The sequence below is a fragment of the Pundamilia nyererei genome, unplaced genomic scaffold (assembly GCF_000239375.1).
Source record: "Pundamilia nyererei isolate P.nyererei 1_Seehausen unplaced genomic scaffold, PunNye1.0 scaffold00004, whole genome shotgun sequence".
Classification (NCBI taxonomy): domain Eukaryota; kingdom Metazoa; phylum Chordata; class Actinopteri; order Cichliformes; family Cichlidae; genus Pundamilia; species Pundamilia nyererei.
The window spans coordinates 2,070,956-2,082,295 of NW_005187405.1; the positions used below are offsets into that span (position 1 = coordinate 2,070,956).

Sequence of the window (11,340 nt, forward strand, 5' to 3'; positions counted from 1 at the left end):
CCCCACCCCCAACACGCTTATACATTTTCGAGCTGTTTTACACTCAGCGTTGTAGATCTTCAGCCTCCTTCTCTCAATGCGTCTTCACTCTGCTCTCTCCTCTCTCAGCAGCATGTTTTCATTAGCACATGCCTCACGTTTTTTTCATCCTTCCTCTCCTCTTTTGTGTCATTAAGTTTTTAAGAATAACCCTGGGCTCCACAACAGATGCTGTGGTGGTAAAAGAGCTTACACGCACAGACACGATTGCACATCAACAGGATATGCTATTGTGTTTGCGAGGTAGAGCTGTTACCGCTCTCTGTTAGTGAGACTGAAAAGTCTTTCTCCTACTATGACAGCTTACTTTCCTTTGTGTTTCTTTCTCGCCGCCGTCACCTTTTGTTATTCCGTACTCCGCTTTAAAAAAAAAGTTTCCTTTCTCAGAAATAAGAATAATACATAACAATGAAGATGATAAGATTCGAAACACTGCAAGATGGCGATCAGCAGATTTCTATTAGATCCCAATTCAATGGAAAAATAACAAAAAAAACACAGCTTTGGTAAATAGTAGTATGTCTTATTTTGAAGTAAGATTCGAGTTGGTTTCTTTTTTTCATATTTCTTTTGACGTTTGCTTTAACAGATTGTGACCCTTGACTCCCTGCCGGATATCTACAGCTCTGACAACAGATGTGCTCCACGCATGGACAGACTACAGACGAACCAACTTAAAAAAAAACGGGCATGACATAGATGGAACAACTTCACGCAAACTTCTCGCCAAAACTCCTACTTTAAAAACACGAAAACAGAAAGAAAGAGAAAAAAAGGCATTCAGGAACCTGGCATGTAACCAAAATCTACGGCTGTTTGGAAAAGGAGACGGTTGTGAGGCCGAAGGATCATTAGACTGCAAACAAAGCAGAAGCACAAACACACACACACACGCACACCGATGCTGAGAGGCAGAAGCTGTAACATGTTTAACAAGAAGAACGAGAGAAAGTGAGGAACAGCGGAGAGAGCGTTTTCTGCGTGAAAGGCCATCTGCTGAATCCATGGCTATGCCAGTCGCTTTCTAGCTCCCCATCGTTCGCACCTGCCAGAACGCCAAAGCACCCTCAGGAGGACAAAAGCACCTTCCCATTTTGCACGCTTTCGCACACAAACACACACCGTAACGCGTGTACTCGCCTCGCAATAATGGCACGCACATAGCAATAGCGGGTGTGATTTGTCAGCGCAGCGCTGTGTCTGAGGAGCTTTCGATGTTTTTCCATGTTTTCCCTCCTGCAGTAACAATAACATAACCGCACTTTAATAAACGAGAGCAGGACAGAATAGAATAGCCGCAAATCAAACCGTTTATGAGGCTGAGCTGTTCAGCGGGCAGCCAGGAAAGGCTACAGTAAGCCTGTATGTGCTTCTGTGGCTGTGAAAGTTATATTATAGTTGAGCGATAGGAAGCGCTGATCACATGGTTCAAAATGTTGTTAGCATTCTGGACTTAGTAAGGCCCTTTTTACACATGGTTTTAAAATGTATTGCTAGCAATAAGTTTAGAAGTGTACAGTTAGGAAATAGTGCCGTTTGCACCTGTGTCATCATGATCCTCCAAGGACTTCCTTACTGTATATGTCAAAGAGCCCCTGTGCATCCCTTCATTTGCTGTCTATTGCCAGCCAAGTTCCAGGCTTGTTTAGCACGAGCTATAAAAGACAACACAATGGTTTGAGAAGAAAGGTGTGATTTATTTCAGCATCTGAGACTGCCATTTGTCAGGGTGCAGGATAAGATGAAAAACAGCCGCCACATATGGACACATTAGCATTCATACCATGTTAAGAAGTTGGATCAAAATGCATTTCTGCAGTTGCTTACATTTTGTTCTTAGCGCCGCCCACTTGCGATCTGACTGCACTTCCATTCAATTTAGTGATTACTGGGGGAAATTTTTTACACAGCGAGTAAAGGTTGGGGAGCTATGGAGAAAAACGCACCACACACGTCTCGTGGAAAATCAATCAAGAACAGAACAGGAAATGAAAACTGAGGAGCCAAAAGACGTTCAAAATAATGAGAAAAGCAGAAGCAGAGAGAGTGAAATTAGAGAAGGGAGAATCTGACTGATTGACAGATACGATGAAAAGTGAAAAGAGAGAAGAATGGACAACACGAGGAGACATTTGAAAAAATAAAAATGTTCTCCCAATTCCTCAGAAACCTCAAGGACGACACTTTTATTGCACACAGAAGTGCAATCGCCCACCCATCAGCTCTCCTAGTCTTACTCCACGTCTCTCTCTACTCTTTCAAACTCGCTTGTAATCTGCCTTTTCATCTTTTACCCCTTGCACCTCTGCCTTCTTCCCCTGGCTCTCCTTCTCCTTCCATCTACTTTTCTCTCCTCCTCTTTAAAGCCCACCTCCTCTTTCTCTCTATCTCTCACACCATCTGAAAATGTAGCTCTCTTGTGGCTCAAACATACTTCAAATGTACTTCTCCCCCCCTTTGCTGCAGCCTGTCATTCTCGCTGCCTATCTAATATGTTTATTCTCCACTTGTGTCTCTCCTTTACCTCGCTTCTGTCCATCTCTCTCCCCCCTGAGCTCTCTCTCTCCCGCTCTAGTGATGTGGCTTTGATCCTCGCTTCCTTCCCCAGTTACAAATGCACTCCACCTATGCACGCATGCACACAAATACACACACACGCACACACTCTTGACAGGTGTACAGATGTTGTTTAATAGAAAGCAGTAATCAACACTGCCTTCTCCCCGGCATCCACACCTCTGTGAGTAAATGAAAGAAAGACAGATACAGAGAGAGAGAATAACAGAGGAAGAGAGGGAGACCTTAAATTGATGGCAGTGCATCGACCCCTCTGTAAAACCTAGTTAACACCTCGCCAGCCTGTGAAACCCGATTAGACAAGTGGTAGTGTGTGTTTGTGTCATCGCGTCGCGTTCAAAGCACAAAATGTTGCACAGGTTGTTTTTCTTTGCAGACGGACAATCCCATTACAGGCTCTTGATTAAAAAAATGTTGATGCGATCCTGTTCACGTGCCTTGAGTGCAGTGTGCGTCTGTGTTTCTTTGCTGATTACCTTCCTCTTACTCAATAGTGAATAGAGCACTCAGCTTGATAAGCAATCACCTGAATCAATACTAATCTTTTAAGCGAGTGCATGTGCATGTTTGCATGGATGCATAGTAGCAGAGTTCTTAAAATGTGGCTAATCTCCTGTAATTTGAACTCATACAGGATAAACATTTAATTACAGGTACAGTGAGTCACGAATGCCTGTCATCCCTACTTCTCTCTCCTCATCCATTTCTTCCTCTCTAAAGAGCCTTCTTTTAACTTACATCCTTTCATCTTCTAGCCTCTCAACCAATCTGCATTCTTTTACTTTCCTTTCTTCTTCTTCTCTCACGTCCTTCTCCTCTATGGCCTTCTGTGAGCCAGAGCATTACCAGCAGTCTAACCTTCAAAGAGAGTGATCATTGAAAGTCCATGCTCTTCACATACAGAATAACACGGCCTTTAGTTGGACTTTGGCGCCTGTGTAAATGTCAAAGTTGGAGGGCCTGCTTTGGCACACCCATGCGTAATCCCTCAGAGACAGACAGAGAGATATGAAGAGCGCTTAGCTTGCGTGTGCATGAATGCACATGTTCATAGGGCTCACTGAATTTAAGCTCAGTCAATTTCAGCTTAAATCTTTTTTGTTGGTGACCCAATAAAGTAGAACAACTGAGAAAATAGCTGTCTGGAGTTTAGCTCATTCGCTGTGTTAGAGTGGCCAAAAAACTGTATCCCATCAATTTAAAGGGTAAAATTTCTGATATTTTAGGTTCTTTTTATATCTTTCCTCAGGCAAGCCCACTGGTTCATACTGAACATGGGAACTGTTTAGTCAGAAATATTATATAATTTTATTTTTTTTAAATAACAAAAAAAGCATTTCTTACAACTAGCTGATTTTTTTCAACAATTGTTATTCCAAAGGAGTAAATATTGTGAAAAGAACTTGAAATTATGGCCCATTTTCAGCTGCGTTTAAGTGCGCCTTTGAGCAGCACTGTGTGAAACTGACTCCAAATAAAGTCGCCACATTCAGTGCATCAAAAGAACGTGTCACCCACAGCAACAGTGTAGCTCATAACTGTGCTTTTTAATAGTTGTTGGACAACAATAAAGGTCTGTGGCCCAGCGAGACAGTAAGATGTACCAGGCTTTGGCTACAGGGATTATTTCCAATACATTTAAGAATGGTGACAAAATGACATAATATTAACAGGGAGGTAATTGCCAACCCCTTCTTACTGCTGGCCCTACCTTCCGCTGACAACGAAGCAAGTCACCAGGAAGATGAGGAGAACAATTCCCCCTGCGATCGACACAGCCAGAATGGTAGACTGATTAGGGTCCCCTATGGCCAAAACATCTACAAAAGAGAAAAAGTGAAGACTGTTATTTAAGCAAGCATAAATGAGATTGGGAAAAAAAAGTCAGCAATGTTTTCTACAGGGGAAAATTGACAGAAGAAAATACTAAGGAAGGCTGGGAGTTAAAAAGATAACAAGTGAGAGTGAGAAAGTGGCGGAGGAGGATAGAGATAGAATGAAATATGATAGCAATAGAAAAAGAGGTAAAAGACAGAGGCTGAGGGAGACTGAAAAAAGAGAGGGCCGCAAACGAGTAAAGGAAAGAAAGGGAGGTGGATGGAATAGTAAGTAAGGTCCTTGATGAAAAGCGCTCTCCCTCTCTACATTCCCTGCGAGGGTATGAGAGTAGACATGAAAGCTATTCCCATTCTTCTGTGCTGTCCAAATGGATATGTTAACATTGCACATAACAAGGCTACCACCGAGAACTTTCTGCAAAGATGCATCGATTTTTACGCCACACCAATCGAGCCATTACTCAAAACAAATACCTCATTTATCTGGTTTAGCTAAGCATGGGCAGACATGTGCGACTGAGTGTGTATGCACTGCATATATGTGTGTGCTTGTGCCTGTGTTGAAGAGGCAAATTAAAGCTCCAAGGTAAGTACAGATAAGCATTGATCTCCTGTTATATTTTGTGGTGCACACGTACTCACCTCTTCTTTAACAATCAATAGAATTGATCTAATTAGATTACTGAGATATTGGATTAGCTGCATAAGGCAGATCCTGTATTTTAGAACACTGAACTAGACTGTGAACCTTTATTTGAAGGCACAGCAACAGCTCTATATACTTTTGAGCATAGAAGAAGTGAGATCAGAATTTTCCGCGGATTCATCAGCTGACATTCTATAAACCACGGAGTATTTTGGTGACAGCCAAGAAAAGATAATTTACACCTTGTTGTATTCATTAAAATTTGATACTAGGAATTGAAACCATAAACTCAATAGCACACAGATTTAAAGAGGTTACAAATTAATTTAACTGTAGGTATATTTTCCTGTAGACTTGTATAAACTCTAATTTCTTTTTGCCCTCTACTGTCAACCTTAAAGAATGCATAATTTGCACAACTTACGTAATTATTCTCATTTTTTATGTTTTATATAAACGCTCTAAATATTGAGATGTATATGTTGCATTAGTAGGAGCAATTTAAAGGCATTTGTTGCAGGACCAAGTTTATAATTACTTTAATTGATTACTGAATTACTTGAACTGTCATCCGTATGTATGCTATTCGCATGCCTTCCAGACAGCGTATAGTGCAGTTCCAACCATTTACACATGTATCCCCCTCTACTTTCCTCCACTTTGTCTTGGAATCATTGATCATGTTGAAGAACACATTACGCAACCTCTAAAGTAGAAAATCCTAGCACGCACAATAAGGTGATAATGAAAATGAATGACCCCAACCTTAACATCAACAACAACAATAAAAAGAATGGATGAACATGGGGAATTTGAAAACAACATGACAGAGAAGCAACACAAAGCTGTTTATGAGGCCTGAACAACCCCGCTGAACTTAACCAGGCATGGATTTGCCTTTGGTATAAATTCCTAGTATATTAAAATCTAAGTATAAGGCATGTATGTCATGTATTAAGCTTTTGCCTTTAATGATGACTGGATATATATATATATCTCCAGTGTTCTGTGCAAATCAAGATTTTCAATCCAACGGCACATCCTTCCTTGTGAAACTGGCTTGTCTCCCTTCCACCTGATAAGTATTCCACAAAACTTTCGAGCCACTGGTTCAGATACATAGATGACAACCTATGAGACTGCCAAGGTGTCTCTGTCTGACAGCAGAACTGAAGAAGCTGTTCGGATGAAAGTAAGATATTCCATAACCATACAGTCGATTGATTTAAACAGCAGGGATGACTTCAAATCTTAGTACACTTGATATAATATGGATGTACATTTTGCTCTAGAGGTAATCTTTGTCCCGTTTTTTTTTTTTTTACCAGCACTTTTAGATTTCTAATATTGAGAATGCATACTGCATTTGAAGAACAGGCATGTATTAAACATGGACTGGCTGCTATTCCAATTTTCAGCTGACCACATGGAAATTTAGTAGGAGGAAAAGAGATGAAAAAGAAACAAATCAACTGGACAAAGTGGGACAAAACAGCTGGGAGGAAAACTGAAATATCCGATTCCCTATAAGTAAACAAAAAATCTATTATTCCTTGTTTTACTGTACCTTCGTGACTTGTTTCTAGCTCAATCTCTCCACCGTAGCTCCCATACCCCCCATCAGTCCGAGCCCGGACCCTGAACACATAAGTGGTCCCAGGTTTGAGCCCTTCCACTGTCATCATGTTGGAGCGAGTCTTCAGAACTGTATAGTTCTGTTCTCGTTGGTTCTGGAGCAGAAAAAAAGAGTGAAACAGTGAGTGAAAAAGGAGAGAAACTTAAAATAGATGATATTAAGTGTCCAAGAAATTAAATGAGTCTGGATTTTAAAAAATGGTTGAATATACAAAAACCTCTAAAGAGGTTTATACAGAGCAAATAATAATATATAATATAATAAACAAAAATAGTCTGAAAATAATAAAAACCTCAAATTGTTGAATTTAAATGTCTCCAGGGTCCAAATACACCTCACTAAGTTTTCATTTGTTCATCGCTGGACCATTGGGTGGCATTTATACATGAGCATCTGTCAACTCTCAAATCTTTTCCTCTCCACACTCCAAAGCATTATGCGGTTACTAGTCCCGCTTCACTTCCTTCCTCAACTACCTTGTGGGTGTGCGTGCACTTATATACATGTGTGCAGGAGGATGAATAAAGAATAAGTGTGTCTGTCAGTAAGCTGATTCCCTGCAGAGAGGCTGATACTCTACCTAATGGAAGACACTTTACAACACGGATTAACACTGTTTTACTGGTAATGCCTGCCAGCCCACACACACACATGATCAGATAGCGTGCACGCACACAGACACACAATCTTGTTCCATCGTCCACACGAGGACACTCATTAATCTAATGCAATCCCAAGCCACTTACCCTGACTTAGAACATGAAATTTCAATGCTTTTTCCTAATCCCAAACTATTTCTCAACCTTTTTTCTAAAATAAAGTTTTAACCCTAAAAAAAACACCTATGGGGACTTGTTTGAATGCTTGTCCTTACTGTGACGCAAGTCCCCATACATTGGTAAGTATTTAGGCTTAAGTCCCCGCCGGAATATAAAAACAAGCTCAAAACCCCCACACTCAATTTCATCATCTCATCCAGGTTTTACGAGGTTTGTTCAACAGATGTTTGGTTAATTAGCTTGGCATGAACAGTAAAGGAGACGTTAGTGATAAGGCAGTGAAAACATAGAAAGGGAGAAACTGAAAAAAGGCATTGTAGATGTTTGTAATGAACAAGTCATTAGTGATATACCCAAAGGCTGCAGTACAAACAACAAGAAGATTAGAAAATATGTAGTGTTACGGGGTACTCAAGATATTTTCAGCCGTGCATAATGACCTTTTGGGAGAAATACTTATTTAGGTAAGACAGTTTATCCCACTTGTGCATTTTAGTGTATGTGTAGGTCTTTCTCACCTTCTCATAGTAGATAACCTCATATTCCACAATCACTCCGTTGGGTCTCTCTGGGCCCTGCCAGGCCAAAGTCACACTGTCCTTGCTCCGCCTTTCCTTCAACACTACGCTGACTATAGAAAATAGAAAAAACAAAGGGAGAAAGTGTGAGTAAAAGAGAAAGTAGAGCTCTGCAAGACAGGCTGGTGCAGGACCATGACACGAGAAGACCCATACTGCAATATGTCAGACATTTTATTGTGTTAATGAAACAGCTTACAAGATGTGTGACACTCATGTTATCATGTTATCTGCTCATGTGATCAGTGCAAACCCCAAACCCTACGACTTCCGATCCATTCACACATCGGAGCAGATGCTTGTGCGGTTTGAAAGTGTGTTTGCTTGTGCATGTGTGTGTGTGTGTGTGTGTGTGTATGTGTGTGCATAGTTGAGAGCGACAATCAAGGCATGTGGGGATTTTAATGAGGTTAACAACCTCCCACACCCCTTTCACCTTCCTCCCACCTCTCATACACAGTAGTATGAGACCTGAAAGAGATCGTCACCTTGCTACACTTCTGTTACGCAGTCCCTGCATGTGACATATGCAAATATGATTGCACATGCAGGCAAGGGTGCAAAGATGTCATTTAGAGTCAGAGTGTTACAGATGCTTCACATCAATGTTTATAGTTCTCACATAAGCATGATGCTATTTATAAACGGAAGATGTTCAGGCCACATAATATGTTGCTTTTTATATATATTTTTTTATATTTAGATATTTTTTATAAGTATTTACTGCATATTAAATCCCCAAATGTCTTGAAACATAATAAATAATACTGTGAAAGAGCTTCCCGGCATCAACAAATACATTCATATGCAAATTGGGATCTCTTTGTTTAGGACGTGCACATGTTCTCACCTGTCTGCGATGTTGTGACATTTATCACGACTTTTCCCTTGGGTGTTGGACTTAAGGCCGACACTCCATTCTCACTCTCAATTGTGAAGCTGTAGTTAGAGTCTGGCTCCAAGTCGGTAACCAACACGGTTGTTGATGACAGACCAAAGTTCCTGGGAACAAAATGGACGTTGCTACCGCATTTTGTGCACTTCTTGCCATCACCAGAGCACTTTGTGCAATTGAGGTTGTAGATGATGTCTCCTCTGCCTCCGGTGTCTCTGGGTGGTGCCCACTCCAAGGTGACGCAGGTTTCATTCACAGTTGAGATGGGATTCTCAGGAGCAGATGGAGGACCTGAGAGAATACAAAGGCTCTGATCAGTTTCTGTATCTTTTTACTATTCGTTATTTATTTATTACATTTTTTTAAAGTTCCTTTTAAACTGCTTTAACAACACTAAATCTAGTGTAAAGGTTTCTAAATGGAAACCTTGGTGAAACTGTGCACAGCATTGGTTAACCATCATTGTCACTGCCTTCAAATGTTGCTTAAAAAGGACTACAAACACCCAAAATCTCACAGGTTACAACTGGATTTAATAATGCACATCCAAATATATAGTCATCTATAAAATAGTATTACAATACATGTGGCACCCTGCTAATTAATCCAAGCTATTCTAGCTTTTAATTGGTGAGAAGCATGGCATAAAACTGTCTTTATCAGAGCCCCTCCTTGAAATACAGACAAATATTATTTTTTGAAATATCCAGTCTTTCAATGTGCATCGTCTTCATGCTCATTACCAAATGAATTGCGATTTCTATAAAGAACAGACATCACGCTGATTAAATTACAAATTTAATAATTGACTTCAACCACGAGGTGCATATTTTTCCAGTCTGTTAATTAGCTTTGAAATCGACAGTGATTGAAAGAGTTTGGCAGATTGTCACATCGAAGAATACTGTATCATATTGCACTTTCCAATTTCAATCTTAAAGCTTTAAAGAGAATTCGTATAATATTAAATAGCCGATACTTGACTGCACAAAGATTTTTTTACCATGTGAAATTAACTCACACCCTGAGAGTGCTCTGCAGATAATAAATAGTAAGAGGACAATGATCTATGGAAAGTGCCCAAAGTAATTCTCAAAAGTCAGTTGCATTTTATGATTTAAGTGGTTAAAATCACTCTGAGCTTCAGCTGAAATAATTAGTTTATCAATTTATTTATTATGTCAGTAATCATTCTCAAGGAACCAAAGAAAGTTACACGCAAATGCTCTCCAATATACCTTTAGATGCAGTGCATTCTTCTTGAAAGACAGATTAATATAATATCCAGTGTTTAACATTCAGAACACCAAACTTAGGAAAATATATTTTATATTTCATTAAACTCTTTTATAACCACGGATATATCAGTGGAAAGGTCAGTTCTGAAGCTGAAGAATCCTTGAAACACAAACACATCATCAAGGTAAGCTATTCCTGTAGCATGAGAACCACTCATATAGAAACCCCCGACTGTGGATACCCACAGCACAGCAAGGTGCCAGTATTTCAACCATATGGAATTTGGCAGCACATTCCATGCTGACATCTCATCAGGGTCCTGGCTGAGCCGTGAGCCCCAGGAGGGGACCAGCAGAGCTTGAGACTTTCTTGACTGGCCCTCCCAGTGCTGAGACCCAGCAGCATGCGATGGAGCCCCTACTACGTATAATTGAGGCCGTTGGTTATAAATCTTCTAAGAGAGTGTGCTGACTTATTCTAATACTGTCTTTTTTTTTTCTTTTCTCCATCCTCACTTCCCTTGGCTGCACTTAACTGTCCATCATCACCGTTGGTACTGATCGGTCTTTTATGACACTTAGATTATATGCCTCTGATACTCAACGATTTCCCCCACTGTTCTATTCTTTTCTTATGTCTCGAGTGTCACTCTTCATCTTTCCATGACTAACTCTCTCACCGGTTCTCCTTATTTTCTCATTTTCCTTCCTCAATCCTCCATAGTGCTCTTCACCATTCAAGAGAGATGGCGTGCGCGTGTCTGCCCATACATATTTGAACAAACCGTTACTCATTTCCAGCTGATAACACCTGTCACATCTCACCTGCTACAACGATTAATGAGTGTAATCTACCATAACCTGATAATGGGTTTGAGTATGCGTGTGCATGCTTGTGTGTGTGTGTGTGTGTGTGTGTGTGCGCACGCGTTCCTCAATATTTCTCAAGTTCCGTCTCTCTCCTCTGCCATGACAATGTCCTTTCCCGCCTCCACTTCCCTCCGTCTATCTTAATCTATCTGTTTCTGTTTCTCCTGCACACTCAATCATCCCCCATCTTTTTGCGTCCTCTCTGTGTCTTTCCATGACTATGTAGCCCAAACTCTCTGGCTGT

At 40.5% G+C, this 11,340-nt stretch overlaps 1 protein-coding gene across 2 annotated transcripts in view; it reads right to left on the minus strand.

Moving 5' to 3' along the window:
* Window positions 1-11,340, minus strand: part of LOC102205091 (ephrin type-A receptor 3-like) — a 78,998-nt gene that overhangs the window by 27,791 nt on the left and 39,867 nt on the right. For both annotated transcript variants that reach the window (XM_005721114.1, XM_005721112.1), the window contains exons 7-10: window positions 8,944-9,279; window positions 8,034-8,146; window positions 6,668-6,830; window positions 4,328-4,436 (exon numbers count right to left, since the gene is read on the minus strand). In XM_005721114.1, the coding sequence (XP_005721171.1) occupies window positions 4,328-4,436; window positions 6,668-6,830; window positions 8,034-8,146; window positions 8,944-9,279 (721 nt within the window). The remainder of the gene's footprint in view (window positions 1-4,327; window positions 4,437-6,667; window positions 6,831-8,033; window positions 8,147-8,943; window positions 9,280-11,340) is intronic.